The sequence below is a fragment of the Lissotriton vulgaris genome, chromosome 5, assembly GCF_964263255.1.
Source record: "Lissotriton vulgaris chromosome 5, aLisVul1.2, whole genome shotgun sequence".
Classification (NCBI taxonomy): domain Eukaryota; kingdom Metazoa; phylum Chordata; class Amphibia; order Caudata; family Salamandridae; genus Lissotriton; species Lissotriton vulgaris.
Window position 1 is genome coordinate 1,430,634,129 of NC_141693.1, and position 17,795 is coordinate 1,430,651,923.

A 17,795-nucleotide genomic window follows, 5' to 3' on the forward strand; every position below is an offset into this window, starting at 1 on the left:
GGCTCCAATGCACATTCTTTGTGGGGGGCACTGCTACTCACAGTTCTGCCACTCCCTCTGGCATGGCAGTGAGGCTGGACAGCTGCTTTGCGTGCTGCCGGTGTGGCGCTCCTCCTATCCCCTGTGGCGCTGCTTCCTGCGTTCATGTGCCGGTTCTCGCGGCTCTGCTGCAGCGCTCTATTTGAGGACCACCCCACCGCGTGTGCATGGCTGCGCGGTGTGGTCAGGATGTGCACTTGTCTGCCTCCCCAGCCTCGTCGCCAATTTATGGAGAGGGGTTTGGGGGCACAAACAAGGCAAACAAGTTGCGCAGTTTGAGTATATGTTCATTTCAAGAGAGCGCCGGTGAAAAGCTCCAGCTCTCTCGCTATCGCAGGGCTACAATCGTGATATCTCCACCCCACGCTCCCAGCGTCTTCGTTGACGACGGAGACACTAGAGCACAACACTACGGAATATCCAGAAGTGCCTCGGTGGAGCTCATAGCTTAGAAGAGGGTGAGTAGCAGCATTGTGGGAGAGGAGGGGCAGGGGCAGGGGGACTAGAGGTGGGAAGAGATGGTGTACGGTGCTTGGGGTTAGGCACAGCAGAGAGTTCTCCAGTGCGAGGGGGGTGCGAGGGGACTACATCTGAGTCTGGGCTTGAACTTTAGCCCCTGTTAAGCCCCTGGCCGGCACTCCATGGCGGTCATAAAGAACTTCCATTTTCCCCTTATCCAACATGACTTAAATTAACCATTGTTGCACTATTTGCTTCTCAGTGCTTTACTGCATGTATCCTTTTAAAATTCAATATCTCACCTTCTATACAATGGATTTATGTTGTTTTACTAAACCTTTGTGGTCTTTTTGTGCTATATTGATTGTGTTACTCTGTGTGTGTATGTGTGTATATGTGTGTGTTGCACAAATACTTTGCTCATTGCCTCTTTAGATAAGCTTGACTGCTCTGTGCCAAGCTACAAGAGGATGAGTACAGGTTACATTTTAGTGTTTAGCTAGCTTACCTTAACAAGAGTGGGATTAGTGCCTAGCCTGGGTGCATACCTCATCCAACCAGAAATCCCTTTTCGAACATTGATCATTGGGGATGGTAGGCTGCCATTGCCTAAATCGTCTGCAACAACCTAGATAAACAAGTACTCATTTTTCTGAAGTAAAAGTTAGTTACTTACTAACTAAACTAGTACACTTCACTCCATAGTTCTCTTGCTTGAATAGATGAATTTTTTGGCTGCAACCTCTCTCAATCTTCCAAAACATTACAGCAGGGTTTCCATAATTGCCGTCTTAATGTTGGTAGTAGTAGTAGTAGTAGTAGTAGCAGGCTAGTGCACTAACATGTAAGACATCACAAGCGAGTCCCCACTCCAACCTAGGTGAACTTCAGCTGTAGGGTTAATCAAAAGAATTATTCATCACAGGCAACTATATTGAAAGAAAAATCAGAGTTAGTGGGTTATGTTTTTATCATAACTTTAGAAAGACTAAGACCAGACTACCACCATGACACAACAAAAAATACCCAATATTGTAACAAAAACTAGCAATTGTAACATCTTCTGACCATGGGGAGCTATTATTAAATTAAAACTAAACTTACAAAATCCTTGAGACAAGAGAAGTGAACTCAGAGCCAGGAGTGTAGAAGGTTCAGCATTTACACAACACAAGGCATGAATGATGATGTTGAAGAATTATGCTATGTATCTAAAATATGGATCTCTTTTGTGCATGGATGGTTAAGTGGGACTGTTGTGTGCTACTATTCAGGTAATAGAAGATCCTGCAGTGAGTTGCTGTCACGTTCACCACATCTCAATGAAGTGTGTGGTCCATTTATGGTGTAAATTAAGCCACACCTAAATAAATTACACAGTCATAGGGAAGAGGCTTAGCCGTTTGATAAATGGATGGAAAAGGGGAATTGGGGAAAGGTGTGACGAAGACAAACACTACACAACAACATTATTTATTAGCACGATGAGCAGCACATCATCATCAATCGGTTGTGGAAGGAAACAAACGAATGGCACAATTCATTAAATACAAAACAGCCCTTCAGCCTAAGAGCCCAAAGTTACATCTAAATGTTATTTCATCTAGTTTTGAAAAATATAAATTATTGGAGAGTAAGCCAACACAGTTCTAGAAATTATAATTGTTAAAAGAAAAATGATACTGAATATAAATGCTAAATTGGGCAGTGCATCTGCATTCTTCTCTGAATGTCTGTCTTGGGCACCTGGTTGAACTGGTCTAGTAAGGTAAGCAGGAGAGCTATGGAGCTTTTGACTTTCATGCAGGCGAAGAGATGGCCTGCAAATGATAAAACAGAAATTATAATGTAGATTCAAGGAAGAGGGCATAATTAAGATTCATTAAAAATGTATCAATACTTATAGGCAGAGCAGGAGCATAGTCTGCTATAATCATTCATTTTAGGAGTCATGTTTGATCAATTAACTGAGACGTGAGAGCATTCTACAACCAAGTAGCTGCTGATTAGTCTCAAAATTGTCACCACAACATTTAGCTGAGTGCATGTTTTGTGTGATCTTGATGTATCATCACTAGTCTAACTCCAGTTTCAGTAAGCAACAGTCCCCCGACCATAACCAGATAAAAGAAGGTTTAAATTTGAGCTAGCACTCACTCTCAGCAGCATTTATCCAAACAATGCACCTCTCCCCAGTCCACCGAGCTCAGCAAGCCTCAGAGTCATCATCATGTTGGATTCCCTTTGAATTCAATAACCTCTTTCTTTTGGCTGTTGCAGTAGTCCCTCCTTGAGTCCTTTCCTTCTCTTCTTGACTCTGCGTAATCATTCCGAATCAATCCAACTCCATCCCGACCCAAGCAAAATAAACCAGTATAGCATTGTTGTTGAAGAACAAGAAGAGAAACAATATTTTAGTATTTTCTGTAAACTTGTGTTTGTAAACTAAAATTACTGGTCTGGTCTCTGAAGAACCAGAAAAAAGGAGTGGGCCCTGCAAGTAAACCTCACTAAGAAAGATAAGCATGGTATGGAGGCAGGCATTGTCTACAATGTCATTGAAGGGAATTAGGACTTTGAGGTTTCTTCACTGCACTCTGGTCCAAGTCCAATCCAGCCATACAGGTGCCTAAAATTGGTGCGGCTACATAAGTCAAAGGCAAACAAAATATGCATTGTTCCCCCAGCTCTATCCCTTTTTTTGGAACAGCACCAAACAGTTTGACCATGAACAATTTTAAATGTCTATGGTGGCCTACTCAGTCAGTGAAGTAAAGTTTGTCCTCAAACTTGAGTTGTTTGCCCAGAATTTGGTCAGCTAACACACTTGAGTCTGACCATTCACCCTCATTTTCCTCTACCTCCTGTGCTATTTCAGAAGCAGTGTTGTGTGGTAAGGAGTGTTAGTTTAATTTGATCATGGCTAAAACCTCCCAACATTTTGTGGTGAGGTCCTACATACTGTGACAACTGTGCCAGCTGCACTGAAGGCACGCTCATCAGCAACACCTGGCTAGCGGGCAAAGCACAAATAGCAGAAGCCGGCGCAGTGAAGGCTCAGGCTTCTGCCTTCTACCTAATCAGCAGAGTATGCGAGAAGGAACAGGAAGGCAGTCGCATCTAGGAGAGGAGGGCGGTCGGGCTGTGCTACCGCTGATAGCCACCATTTGGGAGGGAGGTCCAAGACTCCTCCAATATGGCCCCGGTAAACTCATCTGCACTTTGAGTGTTCAGTGTAGGGTTTTTGCAATCTTCACACCACAAATGGAGAGCGGAGTTCTAAAACTCCGCAAATTCTGCTAGCAAAGCGGCGTTAACTGCCCACACTTACTTTTAAGAACATAGTCATTGATTGGTTTGTACTTCTCAACCGGATGTTGCAACATGCAATAGGTCGAGTTTCAACTTGTTGGCACCTTCTGTATGAGGGCTTTAACTGGTACTATATTAGCACACTGAATGATCCTCAACTGTGGCAGGGCTTTAAAACAATCGATAGAATGAGTACAGATTCTTCTGCAGATGGTCCTTATGTTGCTAACTATGAGTTTGGTTTATATCTCGGCAGAGGGGTTACTCCATCACAATGGTGAAAGATATCTTGTCTGCCAAAATATAAATTCCATTATATACTAGTGGAATTATATTTTGGCGGACTGGATTTCTGTCACCATTGTGACGGAGTAACCCATCCTCTGAGATATAAATCAGACTCTACGTCTTCTTGTTTTAGAAAGTCCTGCAAAATCAGATTGATGCAATGCGCCAGACACAGGATCCTGAAATAACTACCATCTGCCATGGCCTTAACTATATTAATGCCATTGTCTGTGGCAACTAATCCAGTTCTGAGACCTCCGGGTCGCAGCCATTCAAACACATTGCTGTTAAAGACTTTCAAGATGTTTGCAGGTCTTTGGGATTTCTCCATGGTGAACATGGATACTGTTGCATGTAGCCGGAAACCCTTAAAAGTTTTTTCAGTGCTCAGGCCTGTATATAGGTTTTGCCTAATCCACAAAGGAGATCCAGCGTGCAGTGATACACGGGAAATCAGTGGCTTGACAACTAGTATATATGCCTGTTGTCAGGTGAATAGTGTGAACAACACTCTGCTACAATGCTTGTCCCACCGATTGCAGCACATCGTGCTGATACAGCAACTCTGGCAAAATAACTTTGGCTAGAAACCTTCCATTTTGGGACGATTCAGAAAATCCCACTCCTTCCTGAAAATAAATAGGGAGGAGGTAGACATAGTAGCCTGGATATTTTTTCCTTTTGTGGTGCCACTGACAAAGGCGACTTCTAGAGAAAACTCTCAGGCAGTAGACTCAATGTGAGTCTTGAGGTAGTCACTGTATGCGGTGGTGCCTACATCTGACTCTTGTGCCATTTTGAGGTTGTTGAGGCTCCTGGGATGGGTGATACTGGTGTACTTCTGGGGACAAGGCTGCTTTGCAAAGCTTCCTCTTCATCACTTTCACCTACCACAGTGATGGGAGCTGATTCCCCTCTTTCATCACCACCACCTGCAGCAGTTCTTTAAAGGTGCGTCTCCCATCGGATTACTTGATGTTTTGTCATATGGTTTCTTTGGTCTCTAGTACCAGAGTGTGTACCAAGCTTACCCGACAAACACTCATGGGGTAAATAGAGCATATTGCAATGTTATCCTCCTACTTGTTAATAGTAAAGAAGCAACAAACTGGGGAGGAAAACTTTCTAAATGTGCCACTGCTAATACCTGAAGAACTGGTGATAGTTGACTGTGGTATCAATTTCCTCTCTGCAGTTCATATTTCAACAGAGGTAGAGGTGGATACAGGTCTCAATGGGGGTCTTACAATGATGGTAGCTGTGGTTGCTGTCGGTGGTGGTACTCATACCATATCTTTTGGACCAGGTTAATTTGGAGGGGAAATGTCAGTATACTCTGAGCCAGCTTCTAGGACAATGACTGACTCCTCATACTCATCCCTTTTAATAATTGCAAGGTTTTCAGGAAATGTATTTTTTCCTTGTGTCTCTTAATGTGTCTTTTACTCATCCGGGGTCCAACACATGTCCAGATCAAGAGAAGGGGGGCTTGGAGAAGACTGTGAAGTACCCTTCCTTTTTCTTGCTGGATATATAGAATCCAATGGTTCAACAGCAGGTTCATCTTGCTCAGCAGGAAGCTCAACCTTCTGTTCTGTTGCTACTTCAGGGTGCTCCACTATTGCTGGCTGCTGCTCCTGTTGTCTACTACTTTGCTCAGTTTTCTGCATTAATTGGGTATTAATTTGTGGCTGAGACAAATTAATTTCAGACTCACTACTCGTCGTCTCTAAATCTGTCAGTGCATACAGCTGAAAAAGTAGAAGAGACATGTCACGTGTTGTGGTTACATCACTTTGTACTAGCCTTCTGTCTGACAGTACTGTGGGTGATGTATCTTGCACCTAATGTCAAACAAGCAAGAAAAACATTTTGTGAAACATGCCATTTTTGCAATTTGAATTATTCATAGCAAAGACAATATAATTTAGTGAGGTTACTTATTATCCAGAATAAATAACAATAATATATCCATTCCAAAGTCAAACCACACCACCATAACATTTAATGTTCAATCAGGATACCAAGATACAGTAGTACGTGCATCTAAGAAAGGCACCTGTGGCAGTCGGAGAGGTGCATGGGGAAAAGGAATAATCTTTGCAAAATGTATGCTGGTGTGCTCACCTTCGGCAGGCAAGGGGACCCAGGGGGAGATGGAATAATCCTTAAAGAATTAATGCCAATGTGCAGTGTACATATATCAGGCAAGGGGGGCCAGAGGGAAATTGAATGAAAACAAATGCTGGTATGTTTGCACCTTTAGCATGCAGTGTGTGGCTGTGCGCATAAGGCAGGCAAAAATGAATGCTGGCGTGCAGCAGGCACCTGTAGCAGGAAGGGGGTGAATGGAGGAAAAATGTAAATAAATCAATAAATGAATAAATATACACATATTTCTAATGCTGGTGTACTAGGGGACTATGAGAAACCCATTGTGAGAATGGGACACTGAAAAAGCACTATCATTACTTCAACAATGCCAAAAACGAAGATTAAGTGAACTAGAAATGTTTAACAGAACACACATCCTTCCAAGGCATCAAATATTACCCCACTAGTAAACTTTTTCCAGAAAATAAAATATGAAATACAAGAAAAAAACATTTTTAATTTAATCCAATGCCATCCCTGCCTTAAATGGTGTTTTAAAGAAGCATATACAAACAGAAATAGTTGCTTCATGTATCCATGACTAATATAGGCCTACTGGCTAGATGGCCTGTGGGCAGACTAAGCCACATAGTAACATTTATAAATATTGCAAATTTAACAAACATGGAGAAAATTCCCTGAACTTTTTTCCGTTATAAAAGAAAAAAATTAAATGAATAAAACATAACTACGCCCCTATTGAAAGTGCAGGCAACTCAGCACAACTACATGTAAAAAATGAATAACAGTAGAAATACATACTGGGGCATGCCCTCAATCAAACAAGCATTCCACTCTTATACAAAGATTTTTGAACTTACTTGTGATATTACAAAAACAAAGTTCTTAAAACCAATGGTATGTTACAAAAACAAAGTTTTTAAAACCATTGGTATGTATGCAGCAGACAGAGAGGGATCTGCCCACCTTGAAACCCAAATAAAAAATGACATGGAGATGGACAAATCACTGGGAGGAGCCATCAGAACAGGAAGTTTGAGTCTCTGGGGCACTTCCTTCTTGTTGAAAGAGAAAGTAGAGTAAGAGTAAACAAAGGCTTCTCCCACTAAAACACAACATAAAGGTCCTCTGGAGTAAATATCAACTCAAAAACATATTTTCGAGTAGAATTAGCTGCTTTTTGGGTACATACTCTTCTTGAGATGCTTCCACTCACGCTTGCTAGCATCATGAAAATGGTGCTGTAAGCGCTATGTCATCTGGAAGATGCGCTAGCAACCAGAAATTTGCACTTGCACTCACAAACAGTCAACAAATCTATTTGAGCTCGCCAGTGCTTGTCAAAAAAGGTCTGAATGCATGTAAAACAACACCCATGTGCTCTTACATAAAAATTATTCCGACATGCTCCAAATCGTGGGATTTAGCGGGAAGTGCACATTACACGGGTAGCGCAGAGTTCCCAAATTCTGCCAACTCCGCAAGTGGAATTATATTTTCTATTCATGTACCATAGCTTATAGTGAGTGAGATGTAAGAACTGGTTGGTCCAAATAAAAAAAATCTAGGGTGTTAGACCGGGTCAAAACCCAATTTATCAAAATCATCATATTGTCCTCCAGGTGGGAAGTAGGCATTGACTCATTCCCACCTATCCTTAAGCATCAGCCTAATAGTTGCTAGTACTTCCATGAGTATTGCAAATGTGAACTTTCTCCAATCATAAATTAAAGAAAATAAAGGTCATCAGACCCCCGGAGGGCCCCCCAATCGCTCTACTTGCTTTCTCACAAAAGACTATATATATGTTTAGCTTCATACTATTCATATAAAAGGTTCCCTAAAGCAACATTATTGTGATTTCATGCATTTTTATACTTTTTATACATTAGTCATCTCTCCACTCCTGCTATAGTCAGTGCTGTTAGATTAACTGAGGGACTACTAGGAAATGACACTGATTAGTAACAGTGCGTGCTTTATTATAATATAATACATGGAATTCTGTAATCCCTGTTTAAATGCTCATCTAAAATTTCTTTATATTTGGTGCACTTAGTCAAGGATTATGAAGAAAAGACATCAGAACTCAACTATTATAAGTTATTGCAGTTAAGTTCTGTCACAATGCCTGCTGCCAGAGACAGGACCTGAGATAAAAGGCAGGTCAAGTCTTGGAGAATAACTTAAGTCGTTGTTCGAAGCACTGAAAACACAACATTGCTTTTCTTTTTTCTACTCTATTTTAATAGCTTACAATGACAAGCAAGAGAATGTGTTTATTGTTTGCACTCCTTAGACGGAGAAATGCTAGCTTTCTACATATTCCTACACATACCAAGCTACTACAGCTTTTAGAAAAAAAAACAGACTTGTATCAGATTGTTTCTAATATCTATTTGTAACAACTATATAACAGATTACTGATGTGTTTCATTTCTTTCTACAACATGAAAGAGCTACGCACCAAGATTTTAAGTCATTTGTCGAAAAGAAGGTAGTGTGACCATGTACTATATGAGATTAAGTACCCCCTGCATACATTGGAAGGATATTAAAAGTCACCCCAGAGTTCCATAACATTTTAAAGGAACTCAGCCTTGTTGCTCTATATGGTTACGGAATGCCTCAGTGACTTGCAATATACTTATCATGTACAGCAGGGGATACTTTAGCCCTCAAAATATTGTATATTTGAGTAAAAGCTAGAATATATTTTACTAAATTCAGGAGCTTATTCACAGACAAACGTCTACCCTATCTTTTTACCGGTGCAGAGATTAATATGCATATTAACAGTTCGAAAGAGGTCAGCGAAGTGTGTTGGTGTTTAGAGGGAGTCTATGGTGTCAGATGAAAGAGACTGAATTTTGAAAATCCAGTTAATAAAATCTTGCAATTCAAATTGTCAAAAGTGTCTTTCACTAGCATTTTTTCTTACAGCATCATGCTGCGCCAATGATAATGACAATGAGATGTCTTGTAGAGTGCACTGATAATGAAAGGATGTTTTTAACTTTTTGCGAATATGAACAATGGCAGGCTCTTAATGACAGCCAGAAGAGGGTTTCAATGGTACGCAGCCACAGAAGAAAGGCAGCAACATTTTGTATGGTAGTCTAATTCAAGCGGTGCTGCAATGATCATATTACCCCAATAACCTTTGTTTAATTTTTAATCTGAGAGAATGCTCTCTTTGTCAGATCAAGTTATCTGCCTTTGTACATAAATTGTTTTAGGATATATTCTATCATTTGCATGTACTATTATCACATTTTATTCTGTACAGCACATATATAGGATCATTCGAAAAGAAGAGCAAGAAAAAACTTATAATTAAAAATATGCTATTGTTCAAAAGGAGCATGAGCGGAGGACGTGGCTTGATGCCAATGAAGAACACCACATGCTAGTGCAGCTCTGTGGCAGTTCGAGAGGGACATTGGCTTCCCAGCACACTACGCTCTTTTTAATTCACAATTTTGGCCATTCTGGATGGCTGAAGTTCCCCTGCTCTGCCTTCAGCGCTATACTCAATTCGCAGTGGCAAGCTGTAAAAGACTGCATATTCCATAAACTTAGGCCGGCGTGCTACCTGACTGAAACTGCGTCCTCCATTTTTTTTTGGTTATTTTGTTTTTCATACTGGCGGTTCTTTGGAATTTTTAAATGGGGCTTTTCTACCTAATTTCATTTCAAAACTTGCCCAATGGACTTTGCTTCATATATTAATGACCATTACTGGCAGCAGAGCTTCCTAACCTAATAGATTTCACTTATTTGTCTCAAATAGATACTGGAAGTCTATGTAGTTTATATAGAGAGATGAGTATGCTGGCAATTTGAATTTGAAATTGCACTTGTCTTTCTGTGTTGCTCAACATACTGCTGGATTGCATTAAGTTATTTTTAAGTAACAACAGAGGGTCCCCCTCAGTTCCTCAATCTCTATAACAGCCTTTATTCCTCTTGACACTCATTTATCTTGCAATTTGCTACTACTACGAATCTTGTCTTAGGGTTTATGGCAAAAATACGGACTATAAAACATCAATCTACATCGCCCACTCTTCTGGATCCTAATCCCTTTTCAATACTACTGGATAACATGGAAAACTCCAATACTACAAACCAAGCCTCCTATTTGTTGGTCAAGTCATCAAGTATACCAATTTCTGTCAACAAATCTATAAAATAAAAAAAATTATACTCCTTTTCTTTCATCAAATAAGAGAGCAAAAAAAGATCCTCCCTTACCCACTAAGTCTCTTCCATCCATATCTATGGCACTACTCCTAGAGCAAATAAGAGCTCATAGACCATACGTGGAGGAAACAAATAGGTGCATTTATTGTCCAGATTATGCGTTGTCAGTCATTAACAATGAAGTTACACAAATGGAATACAGAGTTCATTTAATTCAAACTATAACTCAGCAAGTCACTCTTCTAAAAACAGAAGTTTACCATCTCAAGAAGGAAGGGGAAGACCTTACGAATTGCAATAGGAGGAGCATAATTTGTATTTACAGAATAGCAAAGGGTTTTGAAGGATCCAATCCTATTTCGATTTTCAGACATTTCTTCTGAAAGTTCTTGTACTTCCTGAAGCACCCATCTTGAATATTTATAGAGCACATTGACTAGGACAGCGTCCATGCAGCACCTCCTCCTCTCAGATGCCAAGAGGTGTCATCTTCTATTTTCTGGAATATACTGATTTGTTGAAAAATCTTCAAGCAGCTAAAATGAAGAGTTGAATGTCATCGTTATTCAACCTGTTCTTCTCCCAAGATCTTGTCAAGAATATGGCAGACAAAATAAATACATTTCTCGATATGCAACCAGCTCTTTGAAATATATATACCAGATTTGGAATATTTCACCCTTTTACTTTTTAAAGTAACTTATAAAAATAAGACTACTATCTATGAAGATGCCACTCTACTACAGAGTTTTTGGGTAATTGTAGAGAAGAAGCATTGGAAGTTACAAGACTGTCTACCACTTACTTCTTCTGTTCTGTCATGAAAGTTTATGAAGAGGCCATCTAGTTACTTTACAGATTCATGGTTTGCCTGTACTGATTATTGTATTTCCTTTTTTTCATTCATTTTCGGTGATGTTTCACTAGTTACTCAACAACATCCTTCATATGTTTGGTTAGTCTACCTTCCCTCCCCAACCTGCCCTGGAGTTCAGTTTTCTTGTCTTCTCTGTGTGGCTGCAGCACCCTTGATGTATGTTTCTTTCTTCTGTAGGCACACTTCTACATTTTGTATTTGGATTCTGTCTCTCTCTTTCCTTGTTTTCCCTTTTCTCAATCCTTTCTTCCTACATATTTTTCCCTCTTTTTTCTATCTACTATAATTCATTCTATTTTGAGAGTGTTTTAAATAATTTCTTCCATTTTATATTTCTCTTCAAATACTATTTCTTCTTCAACAGACTCTATAATATTAGGAGGCAATTGCGATCCAGTTTTAGACCCTTATAGTGACTGTATTTCTAAAGCCACTTTTGTTTCATCTATTATGCATCAACAGTTCACTACAACAGTTTACCAATGGTCTCTCCTTGATACATGGAGAATATGAAATCCAGCAGTACGAGAATATACTGTTTTTCCTCCCACACACCCTTCCCAATCTGGGAAGGATTATTTGTTATTTTTATAAACCCTTAGCACAGGATGTTATACATGTGGATATTGGTTCTATGCCGATCTGGGATTATACCCCTGTCACATTAGTTTTATACCTATTTTAAAATTTGAGTCACTCATTTCTGAAATCTTTACTCTCAACTCCTCCGACGACCTCTCTTCTCAGATTACACATGATTCATTTAAAGCTACTGCCAGGGATGTTACATCTGCTATGTTTCCAAGAAGAAGTTGAATTCCCAAAATGCACTAGAAATCCTGAATTGCATTTAGCATCTGTAAAACATTTACACCCCCACCAACTCTAATTTTATCTGAATAAACTGTGGAAACATTTCAATATAACAAACTTTCTATGGAAAATGCTGTGTCTTACCTTCTTAAAGGATGTGCTGAATACTATGGAGGTCAGAAATAAGCAGGAAAATTATTAGCCTAATTCCGTAAAATTACAAATGATCGTATTACAATTGCTTAGATTGCATGAGCAGATTCCTTTGCTTTTTTAAAGATACAGATATCTTAAATTAATTCAAACCATATTATAATACTCTATACACTCCTGAATTGACTCCAAATCCAGGCAACATACAACATTACTTATCCTCTGTTTATAAAGACTTTGACACTTTCATAAATGTCTCCTTGTTGGAAATAGATATCTCATATACAGATATCACTGAGCCAAATACATTAATTAAAATAGGAAAAACCCTTAGACCGTATGGTTTTCCTATTGATTTTTATTTTTACTTCTCCAATTCTTTAGTCTCAAAATTTCGTGAAATTGTTACTCCTTTTATCACTACGAAATCATCTAGGGAAACCTTCAAGAAGCGTTAATTTGCCTCATTCCTAAAGACAGACGTGACCCCAAGTTATTTAAAAATTACAGGTTGATTTCTCTAGTGAAATCTGAATACAACGTTTTTGCCAAGAATCTTACACTCTGTCTCGATACCCTTTAACCACTCCTTTTAGCTAAGGAGCAATCAGGTTTCATCAAAGGTAGACACATTTCAGATAACATAAGAGTATTTTTTAACACTTTAACAAAGTCCCGCAAGTAAACATAATCATTAGCTGCTATTGCATAGATTAGACTTATTTTTTACACGCTTTCTGGTTAGGTTTTGGTCCCAGGTTTTTTCCTTGATATTCCTTTTATATACTGCCCCAAAACATTTATTTTTGCATGTGGTTTAATTTCTTCTTCTTTTTCTTTACATAGAGGAGTAAGACAAGGTTTTCTTCTTTCCCCACTCCTCTTCATTCTTGCATTGGAACCCTTTCTTACAAAATATCAAAAACTCTTAATATATTCATTTCCCAAGGTGGAAATTAATAGACTAAATGTAATGCTTATGTCAATGATATCCTAATATTTTTACTCATATCTGAGTCTTTGCTCCCTTTTTTTTTGCAGGAGTCAACTCTTTTGCTGTTCTCTGTGGTTATAAATTAAACCCAGGTAAATGTGAAATTCTTCCTCTAAACATTATACGTGTTAAACAATATTTTATTCAGCGCAATTTTGAATGGAATCGTCACATAATTAAATATCTAGGACCTTGGTTTACATCCTCTAGTAAACAAGCAATATATTTAAACCTAACAGCAGTTATAACTAACCTGACTCTCTCAACAACTAGATGCCACCCTTTACTTCACTTTTGGTGTGGTACACTGTATACTATCAAGATGATTCTTGTGCCTATTATTATTCAATTCCTCCTACCATTCTTGCTCATTTCTTAAAAAAATACTTTAAACTTACCCCCTTCCTGTGGAATAGGAAGAAACCTTGTATGTATCTTCTTAATCTTAAAGGAGTAAACATCATAGCTGTGTAAATTATCCTGACTTCCAATCATACCATATTGCTTTCCTACTTAAACAATCTTTCAAATGCTTATCAGATTCACCCACAGACTCCCCCCTTCAGAAAGATATTGAATTATCTATCCTTCCCTCTTTTACTACATTTCATCAAGTGCAACTGCTCTACAATTTCCTGAAAACATACTGTAACAAAATTAACACATTAATACATCCTATTACCCATGCTTTAACTACACTGTTATCACATATTCCTACCCCAGATCATGATAACCAGATTACTCTTCTTCTTTCCAAGTCCCCCACTGCTTCATTCATCTATAAACTTCTTACTAAAATCTGGGAAAACAGACACAAATTGGAAGTTGAATTAAAATGGGAAAAAGATTTCCAAATTTCATGGCCTATCACACTTTGGGATAACGTCTGGTTGAAACTTTCATTTATTTTATGCTTGTAATTTTGTTGATGGCATGTTAATACTGATAATATATTCCTATACTAATTTTCTCACTGTCCTGATATCTACTCCCATCAGATACTGTTTACACTTATCATACTCCTTAATCTTATGTTCCTCTCTTCACTCTCTTACCCATGTTTTATGATCATTTATATGCAACATATTTCACTTAAATGATATGCTGTGTTTATTTGCCAATCTCCTGTTCGTATCCTTAAACTTACAGCTTTTACTGTGATTATGTCATGTTTGTTCCAATCTTATTTAATAAATTCTTCTTCAAACTATATAGTAGGATGAGTATCAAACATAATAATACATGAGCTATAAATATCTTCTATTTTTCCAGCCATCAGATTTGAGAATTTTAAATGATTTGCATGAGTTCTAAGTTGACACGCTAAATTGCATGGCAAACAAGACTGATCCTGGACAATGAGTGAAAGTAAACTTCTTACTCCTTCTTCTAATATAGATCCATTCTGCAACACTTATTTTACATGTTCAACTTTTCGTATTCACTAAAAGGAAGTACCCCATTGTCTTTTGGCTAAGTTCACACTATACAAGAGCCAAATATAGAAGTCCTTTAATTGTTGTCAACAATGAAGCATACATGAATGACAGAGATTTTTTACAGTATTTTCCCTGTTTGATCTTAATTCTTAGAGACGGGAACATTTGTGGTTGTGCTTTCAGGGCAAGGCTCTATGGTGCCGTTTCTCCGTGTGCATTGCAGCGTGGTTAGAAGTTTCTTGTTGGTCTTAAGGATCACAATTGGACTCACTGCAGCATACAAGGTGCCAAAGAAAACTCTAGCATCAGATATGGGCGGTGCCACTCTGGAGACAAACAGAGTATAGATCCACAAGCCACTGTCCAGACCAAACAACAGAACATAGATAGAGACTAACAAGACGACTGCTCTTGCTGCTGTATACTCGACTGTCCTACCCGAATTTCTGTCTGAGCTCCTTATACCACGCACCTGCCTCCTGTGCCGATATAACGTAAGAACAATGTAACAGCTCGCAACAGTCATGAGTCCCACAAACAGGAAGTCACGCAAGGCAATGACAGTGCCATTGGCCACATAGGATGCGAAGGTTGTGAAGTCGTGGATGCAGAATTCTAAATATAAGATGTACTCTGATGTTGTGTAGTTGGCTATTGCCCGGACCTGCAGAATACACGAAGGGTAAATGGAGCAGTTAATGCAACATAGTGCCATAATTATGACTGTGATGTTTCTTGGAACTTTCTTCTTCAAGAGCACCCATGACTTTGAGGGCGGGGCTATAATGATGCACTGGTTGCAGCTCAGGAGACATGTGATGCAGATGGTCATTCCACGGGAGACACGATACATGAAGGAGATTATCTTGCACTCATAGTCATTGAATATGTTCTGAATGCCAAAGGATTTCACCGTCTGTGGGATTCCTTTTGTGATTATTACCACCAGGTTGGCAGCAGCTAGTCCTAAAAGGATGACATTCGGGGGCATAAGCCTCTTCTCCAAGATCCGGATGTGAACAAAAGTTGCCAGAATCAAGACATTGCCTGGAATTCCAATGGAAACCAAAGAGAAAAAGCCAATGGTTTTTAAGATGAGTCGAAGCTCCATGACACCTGAAAACAAGCAGAAATGTTATGTAAATAGAGCCTTGTCTTTGTTAAAGTGAGACCAAGCTGCATAGCAGTGGTACCTGGTTTTACATTGCCCTCGATTGAGTTGTCTAAAAAAGTTTTTATACTGGTAACTTTGAGTGCTCGGTTAGGTTTAGCAGTCTGTCAATTTGCAAACGATTTTTGTTCTTGTGTACTTTGAGTATTTTGCCCAAAAACAATTAAAAAAATATATCTTTTATTAAGTTCTCTGCGATTGCACTTGATGAGTCACTGGCTAGGACAATTTGTGCAAGGTAATTCTCTCTTTTAGAAATGCAAACTCTTATCTGCGTTTTTTGAAAGGAAAAGAGGAGCAAGCAAGTGAAAAAAAATGTTATTGTGTTGTTTGGGCATGTTTCATTGTAAAGTGTTATTTGCTGGAGGGAAACAGTATTTGGGCGTAAAAGGAGAGAACGCAGGAAGGTTTGCAAACTATAGGGTTGGTAATATTAAGGGATAGTAGCTGGCAGCGCGCCGTTAGGCTTGGTCACCGGTGTTGCAGGAGGCATTTGCGCTACAGTGAGGGTGCTCCTGTTCGTTTTTAAAAATCCTGATATCCTCTTACTGTGATTTTTAAACTTTTAAATATTTGTTCCTACCTGCACTTTGCACTTTCTTGCCGGGCCGGTCTCTGTTCCACCGCAGCTGAGTGCTGTTTGTGTGGAGGGACGAGGCTCGGCCCCCCCAACATGAACACTTCCGGTTAGGGGCAGGTTTTGCGGCCGCCCAAGGCCACCGTAGGTGGCCACTCAAGAGGGCGGCCCCTTTAGTAATAATGGGCTTCCCCCGCCCATGCCTTTCCACCCCCTTGTGTCCCCAACGGGGAGGGTGGTGGGGAGGAGGAGCCTCGTGAGGGGCTGCGGGCTCGACGTCATGTCCGGTGCTGCAGGTCGGCTGGGCGATGGGTACTTAAGTCCCCATCGCCATTTTCCTAGCCTCTTCGTGGCACCGGATGTGCCGTCGAAGCAGCGCTAGAGGACACGCAATCTCACCTCGTCCCCTGGATTTGGGCCTCACGGTGAGTGCTGGTCCAGACAACCCCCCCTTTGCTCGCTCCCCCCACTTCGGGGTTTGAAGCTGGGCTGGGTGGCCTGCTTAGGCTCGGGCCGCTGTTGGGGGGTGAATGGCTGCAGTTCATGACCAGGCCTTGGGGTCGCTTTCGTGCCCAGCAGCGGGAGATCTGCGGATATTAGGAAGGGACAAGGCGAGGGGGCAGCTGCGCGTCCACCCCTGACCACTTTTCAGGTCATGAGTGACATCGGCGGGCAGGAGCCTGCGATGTTCGTTCGATCGGGAGGGTCCGGTGCCATTTTGGGGATCCAAGGGTCGAGTGACTCCATGCTCTGTTTGGGGCCACTGGGGTGCCGCGACCTAATCTGGCCTGATAATGATTAGGGCAAGTAGTCAGGGGAGCAGGCTGGGTTGTCCCCAAATACGGGCAGTGTCGGTGCCACGGTTCCCCCAACCCCCCACCCAACCAATTCCATCGCCCCGCACTGTGCAGCATTAGAGTGGGGTGATATAAAGGGATCGGGGCTTATATAGGGTGTAGTGGGACACGGGTGGCAAGGGGATATCCGGGGGGGCGAAGGGGGTTCTCCGCATGCATTGCTAGGTCGTCAGACCTCCGGGGCCCAGTAAGGCTTTGCTAGGTGCGTGCAGGTGAGAGCTGTGCCACGGACAGTTCTAAGGAGGGCGCCGCACGTGTGCTTAACTCACCTTGTGCGAACATCCCTTCGAGCTCTCCAATGTTGCCGGCATGTGTGCGCGGTTTGCTCAGTGCTCTGAGCCGGCCACGGCTTTCGGTGAATTGCCACCGATGCAGCGCCTCACTTCGCCTACCGGGCCTAAAATGGCGCTCGCTCACTTAGGACATCGCCCCTCCCCCTCCCCCCGATCGGGTAGAAGAGCATCCCCACAATTTTTGCATGGCAGGTAAGGACCC

At 40.8% G+C, this 17,795-nt stretch overlaps 1 protein-coding gene across 1 annotated transcript; it reads right to left on the bottom strand.

The window, feature by feature from the left end:
* Positions 1–14,837: 14,837 nt before the first annotated feature.
* On the bottom strand, positions 14,838–15,806 carry LOC147712703 (olfactory receptor class A-like protein 1). Its single transcript, XM_086919690.1, has one exon. The coding sequence runs from the start codon at positions 15,804–15,806 to the stop codon at positions 14,838–14,840; it is 969 nt and encodes a 322-aa protein (XP_086775816.1).
* Positions 15,807–17,795: the final 1,989 nt, after the last annotated feature.

What these genes read in the sequence shown, in the direction of transcription:
- LOC147712703 (XM_086919690.1), bottom strand. Translation starts at nt 15,806, where the DNA reads ATGGAGCTTCGACTCATCTTAAAAACCATTGGCTTTTTCTCTTTGGTT.